Source organism: Mizuhopecten yessoensis, unplaced genomic scaffold (assembly GCF_002113885.1).
Source record: "Mizuhopecten yessoensis strain PY_sf001 unplaced genomic scaffold, ASM211388v2 scaffold3049, whole genome shotgun sequence".
Taxonomy (NCBI): domain Eukaryota; kingdom Metazoa; phylum Mollusca; class Bivalvia; order Pectinida; family Pectinidae; genus Mizuhopecten; species Mizuhopecten yessoensis.
The window spans coordinates 45,159-65,692 of NW_018404850.1; the positions used below are offsets into that span (position 1 = coordinate 45,159).

The 20,534-nt window shown below is 38.0% G+C and overlaps 2 protein-coding genes across 2 annotated transcripts in view; one reads left to right on the plus strand and one right to left on the minus strand.

Annotated features, from left to right (window-relative positions):
* The first annotated feature begins 2,821 nt into the window (after nucleotides 1-2,821).
* LOC110446901 lies at nucleotides 2,822-7,743 on the plus strand. Its single transcript, XM_021492243.1, has 3 exons — nucleotides 2,822-2,864; nucleotides 4,328-4,489; nucleotides 6,814-7,743. Exons 2-3 carry the CDS (start codon nucleotides 4,336-4,338, stop codon nucleotides 7,032-7,034), a joined length of 375 nt encoding a protein of 124 aa, XP_021347918.1. The 5' UTR covers nucleotides 2,822-2,864; nucleotides 4,328-4,335; the 3' UTR covers nucleotides 7,035-7,743.
* Nucleotides 7,744-11,742: 3,999 nt separating this feature from the next.
* The window catches only part of LOC110446906, an 11,758-nt gene continuing 2,966 nt past the window's right edge, over nucleotides 11,743-20,534 (minus strand). Inside the window, exons 2-4 of the mRNA XM_021492249.1 lie at nucleotides 16,328-17,573; nucleotides 15,569-15,690; nucleotides 11,743-14,284 (exon numbers count right to left, since the gene is read on the minus strand). Coding sequence (XP_021347924.1) covers nucleotides 14,237-14,284; nucleotides 15,569-15,690; nucleotides 16,328-17,573 — 1,416 coding nt within the window. The 3' untranslated portion in view covers nucleotides 11,743-14,236. The remainder of the gene's footprint in view (nucleotides 14,285-15,568; nucleotides 15,691-16,327; nucleotides 17,574-20,534) is intronic.

The following is a 20,534-nucleotide window of genomic DNA, read 5'->3' on the forward strand; positions in this document are numbered from 1 at the left end:
AAAAAAAATCACCTTTTTGTTAATATCTAAACTTTGGCGTTAAATGCTGTTTTACAAGAACTTTGTGCAATGAGAAAATGTCAGTTATCGTTTTAAAAACTACAAATTTAAAGGTACAGGTTGGAGATATACATGTACTGGAAGGAGGTTAGTTGTCTTTCATGATCAGCTGTTTACATGTATATTTCCAAATACGGCATAGATTTTAATGCTTAGCTGAACACCTACATTTCCATTGTTATACCGCCATGACAGTTATTTTTTTATTGATTCCTACTTTATATTTTAAGTACTCATGCATATGTAACAGCTGTATCGTTCCTATTTCTCTCTAACGATGAACTTGTTGTCTGAAGTATAATAACGTACGGATGTATATACCTATAAGATCATCCTCTTCAAATACAATAATGTATTACATTTTGATAAGAAAACATGCATTATCAAAGCATTGATCATGTGGATGCATATTAATTAGCCTCTGTTGTTATTATTGAGAATGTTGACAAATTTTACTGATATTTTGTAAGGAAGGAAACTTAATAATTCTTTGCTGACGTCACTTAATGACCTCTGCAGGCCTCCAGCCGAATCTGTGTTCATATGGACTATCTTGTCCTCTGCTAAGGAGATATGAAAGAAACTAGACATAATATTACCCACTATAACACTTGGGATCTCCCTATTTTACCATTACAACATTTTGATTTATGCTTTTATCAATTTATATACATTACATGTACTTCTTTAAAATATCTCGCCAGTGGACATTTGACAGATGATACTTACATGTATATATAACCTTGATGCATATAAAGTAGACAAACAATTACTCATAAATGTCGCATTGATTCCGATTTCCTTTCAGGAAAACGCATTTTCTTGAATGTGTATTGCTGACTAATTCAAGTATAGCAGACTTTTATGACGGACCGGAACTATCTTCAGTATGATCTTATACTTTTCGCTAGGTTCGTTTGAGTCATTGCTCATTACAATACTCTTCGGGAAATCGGTCACAATCGAACATCCGTAAAATCGTGAGGAAAAGAATGACGGCAAAGGATACTTCTTCAGGAACACGAGATCTACTGCGCAAACTTGCCTTAACCCTTAGTGGTGAAACGGGGGTTAAAAGGGGCGGTATCCAGACATAACAATGACATGACGTCACGTGAACAATGCATTGAACCTGTAAAGACAACATTGTATTCTACATGACAGGGTCAACAGTGTAAGGGGAAAATGACCATGCATACCCTTGAGGATGAAATGGGGGAATCCCAGTCCCAAGAAATGTATTTTTGATTTGGTCGAATATTCATCAAGCCTCATGTTTGTCAACTGAGAATCACTAAATCAGGTTATCCACATTCTCGAACTGCAGGGGTTACGCTCACTCATAAATGACGGAATTGAAGGCACGTGGTAAGCTACTTGATTGATTTCAGGTGAAACAAGAAAATGCAGCAAAGCTGCTGGACACCAAACCTGTTTATGAAAATGACTTACTGACAGTCCATCAACCACGTGGGAAAGAACCCTGCATACTTGAATCTATTTAATCAGAATCATATAAATTGTAAATGACATTAATTGTGTTGTTCAGAATATTCCGTTCACGCTCAATATCTAGTTTTAACCGCACGTTTAGGCCAAATGTCAATGATTTTGGTAATAACGTCATCTTCTGGGAAAAAGAAGCCGGGACATAAGACGATTTACATAAAAGATCCTTCACACGCCGGTTGGGGGTTTGAAAAAATGTGACCAATCGCTAGGATGATACCTAGCCATTGAAGATTACAGAAGAGCTACACCCGATTTCGAAGCTGGTCGATTTTACTGTCACCGCGCGACTCTTTTAATGTAAATCAGAGGTTCGAAGTGTACCTGTCTCATCCACAAGGTGTCGCACACTGAGCCTTCGATTTTGTAATGACATACTCCAGTGTTGCAGAGAACGTAAGAGAACACAGCCCCTGGAGTATCGAGGGTGGTTGTCCATCTATTTCCCCCAGAGGAGATGGCATATCGTATTAATCTTACATGCGTAAAACAGTATAATAACATACCAGAGAGATATTCAAAAGAGAACGATTTGTTGTGTATATAGCAGACATGCCATTTCCAATGAATGCTATTAATTCCGATTTCCTTTCAAGGAGGCGAATTGCTGTCAATAAATCTACACGTGCACCTGATGACCTTGCAGTAACCGGAAGGTACTTCAGTACTGTCTTCAGTAGCATGGTTTCCTGTTCATTTAAGCCATTGTTCACTACAGCATTTGTTGGAAAATCTTTGAAATCGCTGTATGGAAATTCTGTAAGATTTTTTTTTGTGGATGGACTTGCGAGTTTGTTTGATATATTGCTTCAAATCAAAATCAAATTATAAAGTAAACACCTCAAAACCAGACGGACTTTCAAACAAACTCGCTGAAATAAACTGAACCTCCATTTTATCCTTAAACATCACCCTGTGGTGAGCGGATATCGGATGTTTACCGGAAAACTAGCTCCTCCGCAAATTTGGGAATTCGCACAAAACCCGAGAAGTAACGAGTATTTCTTAGTTACTCCGCTAATTCACGGAGTTTTGCCTCGCTGTTATTCCTATTGAGGTAGTGTGTTTCTTTGATTCGGAAGGTGTTGTTGTGTTTCTTGTGAAGAGATCTCGGTTTGTTTTGAAGCGATTGTAACCAAGTTACAAAACAATGCCAAACACAATGACCGACAATATGTTTTACTGCCGAATAGGCACCTGTCTCGGTCTCACGTGCCTGACGATAACATTCCTTATCACAGCTGATATCGATATAGCGGTAAATTATCCAAAACTTCTGCGGGCTAATGATAAAGGTAACGTATTACTTATCATATTGCATAGTTGGTTAATTTGTTTGATTAATACATATTTGCTAATAAGTATTATTAAATCTTCTATACGCATACTCATTATTATTATAAGCAATGTTCAACGGCCCATCAACACAGGACAGGTCATAAGGGCAAACAAATGGTCGACAAAAAGGTGTGAAAAGGGTGAAAGAACAAAGAGAAAGAAAAGAAAAGAGAAAGGACAGAACAAAATCTACACTATATACATGGGACTCTGGGGATTTACCAGGGCCCGACCATTCTAGAGGAATGCACAACGGTGCAAACTTAGCATTTGCGTCCCAGCAAAAGGACAGTGCTGCTTGGTCTGACCTCTACCTTTCAACCTGTTTAGCTAATTGGCTGACCCTACCAGAAGCACACAGCCCCGACCAGCATAGCTATCCAGGTCATTACGTGCGTTTTCTATTTTCACGACATGCTGGTCGGGCAAATGTAATTTGCTCGTTTTGTGCTTGTTTCGAATATATAGTGAAGAGAAGACCCAGATCATTACGTGCGTTGACTAGTTGAAATGTTTGCGTTGTTTACATGTTCATGTAGCACAAGCTGTGACGTATTTATGCGAGACTTTTCTGTGACGTGTATGCTTTGTCTGATAAGGATGACAGAGTACAGATCAGTGAGTCATCGAAACGTCACATATAAACGCTTCACTGGTTGTGTTACATGAACCTGTATACAACATGAAGGAAATGTTTAAAAATATGATTTTTTTCTGTTCGTGTGTGCGTCTTTTCATGATTGTGTTAGTTTCTTTATGCCCAGCAATTGTACATTGGTGTTGAATGTTGGGTGGGGTTGTCTACCAAAGTGTCAATGTAATGACTCAGGGACTTAATCTCCAAGGGTGGGACCAGACACCAGAGCCACCCACGATGCACATATATATTTGTCTCTTAAGTTCTATTCACCAATTATGTATGCTGTTATAGGATGGAAATATTAAAATCATTAACAAATTGAATCTCTTTTTGCCCAACCGCACAGTCCTAGTGCTCAGCCTCTCCGTTTGTACAATTTTAAATTCTCACCACCTTAGATTGCTTTCAACCTAATATGCGTGTAACTCTTCTCTTAGTCCCAATAAAGAAGTCGTTTAAATCGATATGGCCAAATTACCCCTTTTTGGCGTGTGAAACTATGAGATCACAGACGGAAGCTTGGCTATATGGTACAGTGTACAAGTCACCCAATACGTTTTGATTGGTTTCCGAAAAAATACATGATAAATGACAGCAAAACCCAATCGGACTCCGCCCTCGCACGAAACTCCTTACTTCAAACTTAACCCCTTTAGGTATGATGTGTGATACGGAAAAAATATGTTATTCGATAAAGTGTTGTCTTTTTGTCAGGTTACAGTGTTACTGTATTACTAGGTAATGGATGATGATGATTTTTCCTTTTTGTTTTCTATTTAGCATGTTCGATGAAGGCTGCGTTCTCTTTGTTCATCATGTCGACGACAGCTCAAGTGTTGATGGCCCTAACTGACACTATTCTATTGTGTTGCTCAGCGAAAAAGGAGGCTTCATTGAAATATGAATGCAAATATTTGAAGATCATCGTCCATTTCTGCTCTGGTAAGTGTTAAGATATCAAAATTATCTAAGTGTGTAATACAGTTGATTATTAAGCACGATACTGCTCCGAGCATTTAAAATAAACATCAAGTCATCGAGATTGTATCAATTAACATTAATTTGGGGACAAAGACGTCTGTTTTAAATGCATCATATATATGAACATGTAACCACTTGTTCTGCGCATAGTGTTGCTGAGTGTAAAGATAAAAACTGAAATCTTGAAATCTTGATACCAGTAACTGTTTTGCTGACGTCTGTGTATGATCAAAATTAATAATAAATCGTAATTAACTCGCGGCATAATGTATCTATTACTATTAAATTTTAAAGGTGCAATCGTTTCATCTTACAATAAATAAGCTTACGGTTAAGGAGGCACGGCAGCCTAGTGATAATACGCCGGGCTCGTGACCGAACGGTTAAGGAGGCACGGTAGTCTAGTGATAATACGCCGGGCTCGTGACCGAACGGTTAAGGAGGCACGGCAGCCTAGTGATAATACGCCGGGCTCGTGACCGAACGGTTGCGGGTTTGAGTCACGATACGGCACTGTTTTGTATCTTGTTCCAATCTACTCAGCTGTAAATAAGTACGTGGTTGGGCAATGCTAGAATTATTGAATGCTAGCTGTGAGATTGGCTGGTTGCAAAGGTCCTATAACCGCGGATAATTTGTGAACCGCCTTGACACGACCTACGTATTAGGTTGTGATAAAGCGGTATATGAGAACCTCGAATTAATATTAATATTATAAAATAATTGGGATGCCATCAACCACTGATATAGGTGAATGCAACTGTAATTAGGGACCTTCTCCTGGGGAACATCGGCTGTGATGTTATTGATGGAGACAGAGGACACCAAAATTGATCTGCTCTCCTACCTGCAAAACAGTGTACTAGCTAGGTCAGGGCATTTCAGCTACATCCCCTTGCAATTTAATTGGGTGGCCTCGTATTCTGTGGGCGTCTTATAATAGTATCTGTCTCCGATGTTAAACACTAATAAATCAATTACAGAAGTAACACATAAATACAATATTGACTTTCAGTTTGTGAAGGGAGGCATCACATACAATTAAGACAAAAATGTGATATCTTTTAATAAAGAAGTTAAAGGAGTTAACGTAAAACTTGTTTTGTTTGTCAATTCTCAGTTTTCATTGGACCTCAACTCAATTGGTTTTACACACGTGGATCCCTTCATCAAATCAAGCAATCGATTTTATTTGTGGATGGGTATATCGCATAGTTTTAACCATTACATATCTGACATTATAGTCTTGTATATCACATTGTGTACTTGTTAGTAAAATACATAAACACCTATATTGATATAATTGGGGTGATGGGGGTAATTACCTATAAAAGAAATCGTGTAAACTGTGAAATGGATCCGCATTTAAATGAATAATAAAGTGATTATAAATACAATCCCTATCCCAACTCTACCCTACTTTACATCTCCTTACTGTCCAGTCGCCATACAACAAGACAAGATACAAGAAACGTTATTTAACGGCGCATACAGGTAAACAAGGAACAATAGCTCTTGAGAGCTATTATTGCGACAAACATATGTAAAATAACAATAACCTATTATATTACAAATAAAGGAGGATAATCACATATATTAATAAAAAGCAGTAATAATTATCACAGAAAAAGAAAGTATCCATATCCCAGGTTTCTAAGTGATCAATAACTGATCCTCTATCAGTTATAAAATAGATACCTTATGAAACAATATTATTATAAAAAACAGTACATACTGTAGATAGGTTGCTGTATCATTGAGATGTCTAGAACTGTTGTACGTTGTAATTAGTTGGTATCCGATCCGTTTAAATTATTAGTTTAAATAAAGAAGTAATGTTTTAAAGAATCGCCGTCTCCTTTCCCCATTAACACCCTGAAATGATTTTTGCTAGATTTATTTAAAATCCATATTGTCATTCTAGATAATTAGTTTTTGATAACAGAAACCTTCAGGTCTGTCGAGATTAGTTCATCTCATCATTTCATTTAAAAACAGAATATAAAAACTTAAACCTATTGGTTATCATTTGACCGTTATAAATTATTGCTTAGACTTGATTTGAGATTAGAATGTGTTTATTATTTTTATCTTTTTACTGGTAATCAATTCATTTTTGCGAGGGATATATTTTAGCAATAGTTAGGCAAATACAGATTCTATTGATAATGATTACTTTAAGTAAACGACAGCAAAGTGTTTAGAAGTAAACACAAGCGGGGTTGGGTTTATTGAATCGCCAGGACGCTACCAGCTTGTGACCTCCTTCCTTTGTTATTTAACAGGTGTTGGTATTTCCATAGCAACAATCATCTTTGGACTGAAGCACCCTGGGAAAGTTAGCTGGTCTTTCTGGTTAACTGTTGTTGCAGCAATCCTTGCAGTTGCAAACGCTCTCGTATGGCTGTTGACACAACACGACAAGCGTGCGCTCAAAAGAGCGGGGGTCAACGTGAAACATCTCCAGGATGGTAAAATGGCCGACGGTACTGACAGAGAATCGTAAACATGTATATACACCAGTGATGTATGTATGATGTCGGGAGTGGTAAGACAGGTATGATATCGGAGTGGTAAGACAGCTATGATGTCGGGAGTGGTAAGACAGCTATGATATCGGGAGTGGTAAGACAGCTATGATATCAGGAGTGGTAAGACAGCTATGATATTGGGAGTGGTAAGACAGCTATGATATCGGGAGTGGTAAGACAGCTATGATATCGGAGTGGTAACACAGCTATGATATCGGGAGTGGTAAGACAGCTATGATGTCGGGAGTGGTAAGACAGCTATGATAACGGGAGTGGTAAGACAGCTATGGTATCGGGAGTGGTAAGACAGCTATGCTATCGGGAGTGGTAACACAGCTATGATATTGGGAGTGGTAACACAGCTATGATATCGGGAGTGGTAAGACAGCTATGATATCGGGAGTGGTAAGACAGCTATGTTACAAATTAAGGCTCGTATTGTGCTGTCGAGTCTGGTCATTATTGCGATTGGTTGGCCAATCAAATTGTTTCCAGATAGGGTCATTCCGAGCCCGGCTACATCTAGTATTGTGTATGGTTGCCCGATAAAATTGCTTTCAGACAAAAAACTGGCCAGTTTGCAATTGATTGGCATATCAAATTGTTTCCAGATAGATACGTGTCAAGCCTGGCTAGTATTATGATTGGTTGGTCAAACTGTTACAGAACTGGGCCCTATCAAGCCTGGCTAGTATTATGATTGATTGGTCAAACTGTTACAGAGTTAGTCAAACTGTTACACAACAGGGTCCTACCAATCCTGGCTAGTATTATTATTGGTTAGTCAAACTGTTACCCAACAGGGTCCTATCAAACGTGGCTAGGATTATGCCTGGTTGGTCAAACTGTTACAGAATTGGGTCCTATCAAGCCTGGCTAGTATTATTATTGGTTAGTCAAACTGTTACACAACAGGGTCCTATCAAACCTGGCTAGTATTATGACTGGTTGGTCAAACTGTTACAGAACTGGGTCCTATCAAGCCTGGCTAGTATTATGATTGGTTGGTCAAACTGTTACAGAACTGGGTCCTATCAAGCCTGGCTAGTATTATGATTGGTTGGTCAAACTGTTACAGAACTGGGTCCTATCAAGCCTGGCTAGTATTATGATTGGTTGGTCAAACTGTTACAGAACTGGGTCCTATCAAGCCTGGCTAGTATTATGATTGGTTGGTCAAACTGTTACAGAACTGGGTCCTATCAAGCCTGGCTAGTATTATGATTGGTTGGTCAAACTGTTACAGAACTGGGTCCTATCAAGCCTGGCTAGTATTATGATTGGTTGGTCAAACTGTTACAGAACTGGGTCCTATCAAGCCTGGCTAGTATTATGATTGGTTGGTCAAACTGTTACAGAACTGGGTCCTATCAAGCCTGGCTAGTATTATGATTGGTTGGTCAAACTGTTACAGAACTGGGTCCTATCAAGCCTGGCTAGTATTATGATTGGTTGGTCAAACTGTTACAGAACTGGGTCCTATCAAGCCTGGCTAGTATTATGATTGGTTGGTCAAACTGTTACAGAACTGGGTCCTATCAAGCCTGGCTAGTATTATGATTGGTTGGTCAAACTGTTACAGAACTGGGTCCTATCAAGCCTGGCTAGTATTATGATTGGTTGGTCAAACTGTTACAGAACTGGGTCCTATCAAGCCTGGCTAGTATTATGATTGGTTGGTCAAACTGTTACAGAACTGGGTCCTATCAAGCCTGGCTAGTATTATGATTGGTTGGTCAAACTGTTACAGAACTGGGTCCTATCAAGCCTGGCTAGTATTATGATTGGTTGGTCAAACTGTTACAGAACTGGGTCCTATCAAGCCTGGCTAGTATTATGATTGGTTGGTCAAACTGTTACAGAACTGGGTCCTATCAAGCCTGGCTAGTATTATGATTGGTTGGTCAAACTGTTACAGAACTGGGTCCTATCAAGCCTGGCTAGTATTATGATTGGTTGGTCAAACTGTTACAGAACAGGGTCCTATCAAGCCTGGCTAGTATTATGATTGGTTGGTCAAACTGTTACAGAACAGGGTCCTATCAAGCCTGGCTAGTTTTATGATTGATTGGTCAATCTTTTACCGAACAGGGTCCTATCAAGCCTGGCTAGTATACTGATTGGTTGGTCAAACTGTTACAGAACAGAGTTCTATCAAGCCTGGCTAGTATTATGATTGGTTGGTCAAACTGTTACAGAACAGGGTCCTATCAAGCCTGGCTAGTATACTGATTGGTTGGTCAAACTGTTACAGAACTGGGTCCTATCAAGCCTGGCTAGTATTATGATTGGTTGGTCAAATTATTATAGAACTGGGTCCTATCAAGCCTGGCTAGTTTTATGATTGGTCAATCAAACCGTTACCGAACAGGGTCCTATCAAGCCTGGCTAGTATTATTATTGGTTGGTCAAATTGTTACAGAACAGGGTCCTATCAAGCCTGGCTAGTATTATTATTGGTTAGTCAAACTGTTACAGAACTGGGTCCTATCAAGCCTAGCTAGTACTATGATTGGTTGGTCAAACTGTTACAGAACTGGGTCCTATCAAGCCTAGCTAGTACTATGATTGGTTGGTCAAACTGTTACAGAACTGGGTCCTATCAAGCCTAGCTAGTACTATGATTGGTTGGTCAAACTGTTACAGAACAGGGTCCTATGAAGCCTGGCTAGTATTATGATTGGTTGGTCAAACCGTTACCGAACAGGGTCCTATCAAGCCTGGCTAGTATTATGATTAGTTGGTCAAACTGTTACAGAGCTGGGTCCTATCAAGCCTGACTAGTATTATGATTGGTTGGTCAAACTGTTACAGAACAGGGCCCTATCGAGCCTGGCTAGTATTATGATTGGTTAGTCAAAATGTTACAGAACAGGGTCCTATCAAGCCTGGCTAGTATTATGATTGGTTGGTCAAACTATTACAGAGCTGGGTCCTATCAAGCCTGGCTAGTATTATGATTGGTTGGTCAAACGGTTACAGAACAGGGTCCTATCAAGCCTGGCTAGCATTATGATTGATTGGTCAAACTGTTACAGAACTGGGTCCTATCAAGCCTAGCTAGTACTATGATTGGTTGGTCAAACTGTTACAGAACAGGGGCCTATCAAGCCTGGCTAGTATTATGATTGGTTGGTCAAACGGTTACAGAACAGGGTCCTATCAAGCCTGGCTAGCATTATGATTGATTGGTCAAACTGTTACAGAACTGGGTCCTATCAAGCCTGGGTAGTTTTAGGATTGGTTGGTCAAACTGTTACAGAACAGGGTCCTATGAAGCCTGGCTAGTATTATGATTGGTTGGTCAAATTATTATAGAACTGGGACCTATCAAGCCTGGCTAGTTTTATGATTGGTCAATCAAACCGTTACCGAACAGGGTCCTATCAAGCCTGGCTAGTATTATTATTGGTTAGTCAAACTGTTACAGAACTGGGTCCTATCAAGCCTGGCTAGTATTATGATTGGTTGGTCAAACTGTTACAGAGCTGGGTCCTATCGAGCATGGCAAGTATTATGATTGGTTGGTCAAACTGTTACAGAACAGGGCCCTATCGAGCCTGGCTAGTATTATGATTGGTTAGTCAAACTGTTACAGAACAGGGTCCTATCAAGCCTGGCTAGTATTATGATTAGTTGGTCAAACTGTTACAGAGCTGGGTCCTATCCAGCCTGGCTAGTATTATGATTGGTTGGTCAAACTGTTACAGAACTGGGTCCTATCAAGCCTGGCTAGTATTATGATTGGTTGGTCAAACCGTTACCGAACAGGGTCCTATCAAGCCTGGGTAGTATTATGATTGATTGGTCAAACTGTTACAGAACTGGGTCCTATCAAGCCTGGCTAGTATTATGATTGGTTGGTCAAACTGTTACAGAACTGGGTCCTATCAAGTCTGGGTAGGTTTAGGATTGGTTGGTCAAACTGTTACAGAACAGGGTCCTATCAAGCCTGGGTAGTATTATGATTGATTGGTCAAACTGTTACAGAACAGGGTCCTATCAAGCCTGGGTAGTTTTATGATTGGTTGGTCAAACTGTTACAGAACTGGGTCCTATCAAGCCTATCATAGAATTCGTCTTCCACTGCACCTTTCTTAAAATATATACAGTTACCTCCCTTTTAATTTCGTTTTTGATAAAAATTCTAGCAAATTTTGGCAAATATGCTACAGTTGACAAGCTAGTTGAATCGGTTGAGCGATAGTATAACAATCTGAAGCCCCTGGTTCGAATCCTGGTCTAGCCCCGGTGGATGTTTAACTCCCAAGATTGTCGTTAATTATATTTTGTTATTTCATCACTCATCAGTATCATTTTCCATTAAAGTCACACAAGGTTATATTATGTCAATGTGTGGTTACAGTTTTTGGCAGTGGTACGGGGATCCTTAAGCTGAAGATGCATTTACCTAATACAGTGTTGTAAATACTTTTAACATTAAAATATTTCGATCATGTTTGATAAAGTACGGGTATATGCAATATTCTTTAATTCTTTATTTATATTGAATATTGTATATTTGATTTCAATAATTGAAAATGCATATGCAATAAATTTATTTGTATTGAATAATATGTAGGTGTTCGAAAACAATTTTGCACATAATATATTTTATTGCACATATGTATTTTATTGACTAAAGATATTTTTATTGAATAAAACTATTTTCTGCTCATGTATATTTGTCTCAAACATAACTGTTTTACTGTACATATGTTTTATTGAATAAACATGTAAATATATTTATTTACAGATATCATTTTCATTGAACATGAAAGACTTTTTGTTGCAAACCATTGCCATACTTACCAATTTCAATTGTTTGCATGAGATTTTACATGTGTTGACTATTGTTTGTCTCATGATTATTTCCTATTATAGCTTCTGGGTCCCTTTCATATTTATGATAACAGTAACTACTCAGGGGATGGGGTGATGGTCAGGTTTTAATTTAATGTTGCTAATGTAAAGTCACAGGAAGAGGGGAAGGGGGGGTGGTGGGGTATCACTTTCCTTAAACATTAATGCTTATATTCTAGTGCATATAGTACGCACCTAAATGACTATCAAACATTTCAAATTTAAATAAGCATGTTTCATACTTGCCAACTCTCCGTATTTTGGAAGGAGACCCTTAAATTGAGCATCTTCCTATTTTATAAGAACTTATGATTCCATCTGAAAGAATAGCTCAGAAGATGCCATTTAAAAGTGATATTTTCCCCATGGGGTATATACACATCTTTTGTTTTTGTTTTCAATTCTGTGCTGTAACCTAAGCATAACCTACCCCATGAAAATTTCAAAAAGTTGGCAAGTTTGATGGAATTAACAATTTCTATCACTGTTTTAGCACAAGTACGAACAATGTGTAACTCTGTATAGATAAAATAGACCCTGTTTTAGCACATGTATGAACAATGTGTAACTCTGTATAGATAAAATAGACCCTGATTTAGCACAAGTACGAACAATGTGTAACTCTGTATAGATAAAATAGACCCTGATTTAGCACAAGTACTGAACAATGTGTAATTCTGTATAGATAAAATAGACCCTGTTTTAGCACAAGTACTGAACAATGTGTAATTATGTATAGATAAAATAGACCATTTTCATTCATATACTAACAATAAGATCTTGTCACAAAATCTATGAAAATAAGAAGTCTTCATACATATGCAATGTCAACACCATATCTATCATATAACATGAGTGAGGAACTCTCATACACATACTGGTAATCATTTAATATTTAATTCATATTTAAATCATTAATATAGTACAGATGTATATACAATTTTTCATAAAAAAACCCATGGGATTTCTACAATAACAATGTGTCTTTTACAAAATAACTTTCAAAGCACTATAAATATATGTAAAACTTGTAATAATTTATGATATATGTACAAAAACGCTGATTTCTAAGTTGTTGTTTTACAATATTCTTTGATCTGAGACAATTTTGTTTCAAAATATACCGGTAGGTCATTTTAAAAAGTACTTTTGTGTATCTTTTTAATACACAAGACAAGTTTGAATAAATCTGAGATTGAAAATGTAACTTTTATCATGTTGAACAAACTCAACAACATGGATTTTACGTAAATAGGATCAAGTGCACTCAAACCTTTGAGTCTGATCCTTGTAAAGAAAGAAGAAGAAGAAAGAAAGAAATAAAGAAATTTCACCTGTAATAATTTTGTTTATTCTATTAATAGTAATCTCTCTATCGCATCTGGTTTACAATTAACATACTTTCAGAAACAGGTATTACACAAACCTAATAATAATCAACCTAAATACACAAGAATACTTTCTAGAAATATATATATATTTGGAAATTAGAAAATAAAGCAGATTTTGAAAATGGTACTGTATTAATTTGGAATTCATTTTTTTCTTACTTGCAGGTTCATATACACGTATATGGTCATAACTGGACAAAACAGTCAAATGTAACACTCACACAGCAAAATGTTGACTTTATGAAGGTGTGATATTGTACAATATTATCTATATAATCAGTGAGCTTACCAATTTAATGATACATTTTATGTATATGGACATTGGAGACTTAGAAAGAATTACATCTGTTATCTTAAAAAAATATGTATTTTTTAAAACAATCAATATGCAATAGACAAGAAACAAAAAGAAATATTACAATGCTATTGGAATACCACGTAAGGATAAACTAACTATAGGGGTGACACTATTACAAGGGAGTATGATATCCAATGTGTGCTAGTAGTATGGTCAGTGAAGTTAAGCATATCCATGTTGATGGATTCCTAAATGGAATTCACTAGTCTGATCGAAATGTTCATTAGAGATGACCAGAAAACATGAAATGGAGTCTGGGCAATCTATCCTTCATCCATTTTACATGTTTCTTTTGCCCTCTAGGTGGGCTGTCATCAGAATAATGTACAAATCTCAAAACATACCCAAAGTATAACAAGTGGTGCCCTGCCTTGTAAAGATATTAGGGCTCAGACTTGTGACCCCTCCACTCAGACCTACTTATTTTGAGGGGCCCACTTATACTCTGAATTTGTACAATTGTTTTTGACATATCCAACCTATACTTATGTATCTGATAATTATAAATAACCCTAACAATAGTAAGAGCACCAATGTCAATAAGTGTAAATTCTCAGCTATGACATCAGGTGGTGGAAACAGGTATCTTCATTTGGTCCTTTATCTTCAAATACTGAAAGCAAACAGAGATGAATAAGTTAGGTATCAACTCCAATGGTTTCAAACAAGTATAGGGCTCATTTTCATCAGTAGAACTTATAACGAATACAGCTAGGAAAATATGGATATGTGTTATAGATATACCATTGTCTCCTCTGTCGTTCACCATGTACACTTCCAGGGCCAGGTACATGTAGCTCTCAACTTTCACCATGTACACTTACTGGGCCAGGTACATGTAGCTCTCAACATTCACCATGTACACTTACAGGGCCCGGTACATGTAGCTCTCAACTTTCCCCATGTACTCTTACAGGGCCAGGTACATGTAGCTCTCAACATTCACCATGTACACTTACAGGGCCCGGTACATGTAGCTCTCAACTTTCCCCATGTACTCTTACAGGGCCAGGTACATGTAGCTCTGAACTTTCACCATGTACACTTACAGGACCAGGTACATGTAGCTCTCAACTTTCACCATGTACACTTACTGGGCCAGGTACATGTAGCTCTCAACTTTCCCCATGTACTCTTACAGGGCCAGGTACATGTAGCTCTCAACATTCACCATGTACACTTACAGGGCCCGGTACATGTAGCTCTCAACTTTCCCCATGTACTCTTACAGGGCCAGGTACATGTAGCTCTCAACATTCACCATGTACACTTACAGGGCCCGGTACATGTAGCTCTCAACTTTCCCCATGTACTCTTACAGGGCCAGGTACATGTAGCTCTGAACTTTCACCATGTACACTTACAGGGCCAGGTACATGTAGCTCTCAACTTTCACCATGTACACTTACAGGACCAGGTACATGTAGCTCTCAACTGTATTTATTTTATCTATGTAACAATATCAGTAATCAGTGCTTCCCGATTTAGACACACTCGTAATTTGTTTTGCTTTAAATAGCGCCATTCATTATTCTGATGTAAACAGCCATGGCGACTCCTAGTGATCCATATATATGATATAACACAGTACGAGTGTTATGACCGAGCTTTTCCTGCATATGTTAGATGATAAAACTTGACAATTTTCTGTATTTTGTTGTGTTTTTGGATTTCAAAAATATAGCATAGCCTTCACTAATACTTCTAACATTATTTTCACATTAAAATTACACATTTAAAACGTTTCGTCACAATGGCCACTTCATCAGACAGCCTGCAGTGAGCATTTTTAAATATAAAAAAAAACGTATAGCCTGTTGGCAATAAACAAGAAATTACAGTATGTTACCGCATGTACCTATTTCTGAAGTTCTTAAATCACAAAATAATAACATACATTTTTGCGACTATTGATGGCCTGCTGGACCCACAGCAACTCCATAGAAACACTTTTCCTCATTTCCATCAAAGTGTCTGGATCATCTGTAATGGTCTCTGGATTGTTGCCCGGAATATAATCTGAAATGTAACACTATGTTACATAAGCTCGGTTGTCTCCATGTATAAATATACATCAGATAGACTGTACATAAACTTATTCTTGCTAATTGGATAGAGGTTCTTATTATAGCACAACCAGTGAAACGATTTATATGTCAGTATTGTGATGTCACACATAAACCTTTCACCGGTTGTGCTGTATGAACCTGTTCACAATTGGTTCTTACTGAACTGAAGAATAAAATCAAAAATATACTTGTCAATTCTACTTATCTTGGAGAGAGACTTGCATTTTCATGTCTTTCTGCTCAGCTTAAATTATTTGATTGCGTGCACTTCAGAGAAGGGTTGGTGACAGGCACCAGTGTAACTACAGGAGAGGGAAAAGGCATGGGGGAATTGGAACCAGGGGTCTCTGCACTTAAGAAAACTGTTACCAACAGAGCCACTTGTGATTGGTCAAGTCCAGTTATATACTTACCCCAGATACATATTACAGTCAAACAGATCACGGATAATACCAAGCCATAATATGACCTGTCCTTTAACGGGCATGATGAGTCAAGAGAAACCAAAATTGAACATGTAACACTCATATCAAAAATATGATTTAAAAAAAAAAAATCATTTAAGGAAAAAACAGCCTTTTTTTTACCTGTCGCAGAGGAGAAGCTGTCCCATACTGAGGTGGCATTGGTTAGGACCGACGATTCCCGCATGTACCGTCTTGGTGTCATTGACGCTGGACTTAGTTCTTCATCCATGCTGTCATCTCGTTCTCTCCTGTCACTATGTGGGCTGACCTCTGACCTTCTACTCACTGTTGACTTATTTGATCTTGCATCTGACCTATCAGATTTTAACTCTGAACGACCAAAACTGACATTTGATCTATTAGATTTGACCTCTGACCTATCAGATCTTGCCTCTGACCTATCAGATTTGACCCCTGATCGACCAGAATTGACATTTGTTCTATTAGATTTGACCTCTGACCTATCAGATTTTACCCCTGAGCGATCAGAACTGACATTTGATCTATTAGATTTGACCTCTGACCTATCAGATTTTACCCTTGATCTATCAGAACTGACATTTGATCTATCAGATGTTACCTCTGACCTATAAGAATTTTCTCTAGATCGAGAACTGTCCCGAGATCTATCATAATCCACTTCTAACATTTTACTGTTCACTGCTGGTCTAATGACCTCAGTTATTTCAGGACTAATCCTTGAACTCTTGACCTCTGACCTTCCAGAGCTTGAATGACTTACAGAATGTTTTCCAGAGTGTTCAAAACCCTCTGATGAATCTGGCGATTTGTGAGGGAGACCAGTTTTATCATTGTAGGGAAATGAAGGATGAATTTGTCTCAAGGCAGAATCATCAGCTGTTTGTTGGACAAGATGAGGATCTCCATCAGCACCCGACTGGTCTGTGAAACTCTCCTCCCTGCTTGAGGTGTACATATTATCTTGGACTGGCGTCCTCCGTTCTTCATCACTTGTGTTTGTGTTTTGTGAAAGAAGACTAGAACCAAGAGACAGTTTCAGATTAAGATCTTCGATGAAACTGGTTTGAGTTTCTGCAGTGCATTTTTCTTGAAATATATTTTCCTTTTGACTAGAAAGGTCCAAATTATCATCTTGAACTGAGGACACAATTTTCTCATGTAAGCATGTTTTGTCCTTTCCTGGTGGTGTGTGATTGTCCAATATAAATGTTTTATGTGACACTTTCTTTGCTGGACGATCTTTTTGTATTTTTGGCAAACACAAAGTGTCAAGAGGCCAGCATACAAAAATGTTCTGATTTCCTTCAATTTCAGAAAAAATCTGTTCATATTCCTCTTTCACAAGTTGCAGATTTCTCCTCGTCAAATGTCCTCGTATTAATGCCTAGAAAAATAGAAAATTGAAAAAAGGACAATTAATTAATTCTATTGTGGGACTGACTAAAGTAACCAACATTTTATTGTTATTTGATATTGCAATGGCAGGGAAAATCCTGGAATTTGAGAGCAGTGGGCCATTTCAGCAATTTTTAATCAATATGAAATTTAAGAGGGGCCATCCTATGTAAAATTAAAAGAAAATTGGAACATGGAGGGGTCAATTTCAGTTTTGACGGGTCAATGGCTCCCTTCAGTATTATCCCTGCAATGGCTGTCTATTTGTTTGTGTGAAACTTATCTGATATCAAGTATTGAAAGGAAGTACATTGTACATGTAAAAATTATAACATACATAAATGTATAATATATACTGCATAAATACATTTTCTTCACATAATCTAAACAAAAATTCTACAAATTTAAGCTTAAAATTGTTTATATGTCGGACAAAACATTTATCTTTTACCTTCATGACGCTAGAGCCTTGTAAAAAGCCTTGTCAAAATTATAATTTCCCCCAAATCTGAAAAAGGTTAGTTTCCCCTAAAACCTAGATTGATCCCTGATAGTGTAACGTGCATTGAAGAATTATAGATAAAGAACAAAATTGATCAACCGATCTTCCCATATCGCACATACATGTACATGTTTTATTGCACAGTGGGGCGATAGTTCAGTCAATTGCACAGTAGTGTAAAAGATGTGGATTAATTAGGTTGCCTTACAAGCGTCAGCTCAACGGTAGAGCATTTCAAGCCCGAGGAGGAGCAAGGGTCGCTGGTTCGAGCCCTAGCGACGGCACTATCTTTATCACTATTCCTCGTCCTATTACAAATTGGTGCCGTTGACACTCCCCGTTCAAGGTAGGAGAACCCTTGGCAGGGAGTCAAAGAACCTGGGATGGTGTTTAAAAAAAGGGGGGAATAGTGTAAAAGATGTGGATTATTTAGGTTGCCTTACAAGCGTCATCTGTAGAAAATTTCCCTTTAGCTCAGCAGTAGAGAATCGTGCTGGAGAGCCAAGGGTGGGGGTTCGAGCCCCAGCGACGGCACCATCCTTATCACTATTCCTTGTCCTATTACAGTTGTGTGAACAATATTAGTTATATAGTCAGTTACTGACCCTCTACAGAACCATAGAGGGTCAGTAAGATTTATAGGGGGCGAGGGCGGAGCCCGAGCCTCCTATACATCTTACTGACCCTCTATGGTTCTGTAGAGGGTCAGTAACTGACTATATAACGAATTTATCGCATCGAGGACCCTTTTGCGTTTGGGCAGACTGACTGTTTAGTCGCTTCTTGTCTATTTCTTCCGTTGTCGTCTGCCCAAATCTCTCCATGTTGTTGTTGTGCTGTTGTCTCTCAATGTCACCGAAACGCTTAGATAAGGGGACGGCACCCACGCTAAAACAAAAGACGGTCGCTTGCGACAGCGTCTTACTAATTTTGCCTGGCGTAGGGGAAGCAACTCCTATCATTTTACGATACAATGTAGCGAATGGGAATTACGGTGAGCATTGTATCATTTTCAGAATATTCAGGTACCCGGTATCTGTTGTTTTAGTTTTGAAGCGGTGAGCAGTGGGCGGCCATATTGCCCTATAATGGAATCCTACTGACCCTATATAGAAAATTAGAGGGTCACCACGTGACAGCTCTAAACCAATGGATTTTGGACATTTTTGTCCGAGGTGCGATAATGTACAATGTATGCAAAATGTACACATGGTAGTTTTGATTTTGGGTGGGTTGTGTGATCTAACAACTGTATCTACCTGCTACCTACCCTCTATTTTCAGGCATGTATATACAATGTAACAGTTAACAAACATGTTTTGTAGTGGCTTAACCAGTTAATAGGAGAGACAAAATGTACGGCCAGACTGGGATGTGTATCCGAAGGTTCTGAAGCACAGACAAACCTATAGCCATATAGACAAATTTGACTTTATCGTCAATTTTTTTTTTTGTATATATACTATAGGACAAATGTAAACAAACAAGTCAATTGGGGTCGCAATTTCTTTGTGCACATTGAAAAAAGTTGGACAAACATGTGAGTTGGTGAAACAAAAGATTTTTATCTCATAGCTCAATTTAGGGTGACAGTACCTGACCCGGTGCCCTCCGAACTCTAGCTAGACGCATGCTCTAAATGAATTGAGCTATAATTACTGGTCGTCTGTTGAGTTCCACTAAAGTTATTTGCAAAAACTGCCTGATGTAAGTTTGCAGAAATTAAGGTATTAATTCCTACAGGCTCATGTCAGTGTATATACTATGTAATAGCTAGGCTCATAACTTTTCCTCAAAATGATAAAAAGATGGAAGTTGGTTGGTATATATACCCATGGATGTCAAAAACAATATCAATAATGACATTTGCAGAAATTATTCGTGAAATTATTGTTGGTTTTGTTTGAATAGTAACCTTTGAATGCAGAATTGATCCTGATTAATCAAAGATTATTTCAAAAGCTCTACTAGACCTTACTGTAGGCCTACTGTATATTTGTTTTAAAATGCCCACCGACTTTAAATAAAAAGTATCTATCACATCTTATAAGAAAACAGTCGGTGTATTTCTTGTTTTCATGCAAAACACATGTACAGGCGCATGGTACAATTGATCAATTTATATCTGAGGCCTCATTGTTTACCATGATGTACATAATATAGACACACAAGTTGATGCTGTTCGACGGCCCTTTGCAGTATCGCCGTAAATGTAAATGTAGCTCAGCTAAGCCCAAGTTTCCTCTGGCCCTAACACTTTGACATGTCTAGTATTAGGGCCACAGGAAACTCCCGCTAATAATGTATGGTAAACAATGCAAGGAGGCCTCAGATATAAATAATAAATTGAACCGTGCCCCTGTGTGCATTAATATTAAGATGTTCTAAATAGCAAATCCAGTGATATTTGTTCGTTTTTAAAATTCAACATTATAGATGACCCTTAAG

Coding starts and splice junctions, on each gene's coding strand:
- LOC110446901 (XM_021492243.1), top strand. CDS start 4,336: ATGAAGGCTGCGTTCTCTTTGTTCATCATGTCGACGACAGCTCAAGTG. Junction 4,490..6,813: donor CATCGTCCATTTCTGCTCTG/GTAAGTGTTAAG, acceptor GTTATTTAACAG/GTGTTGGTATTTCCATAGCA.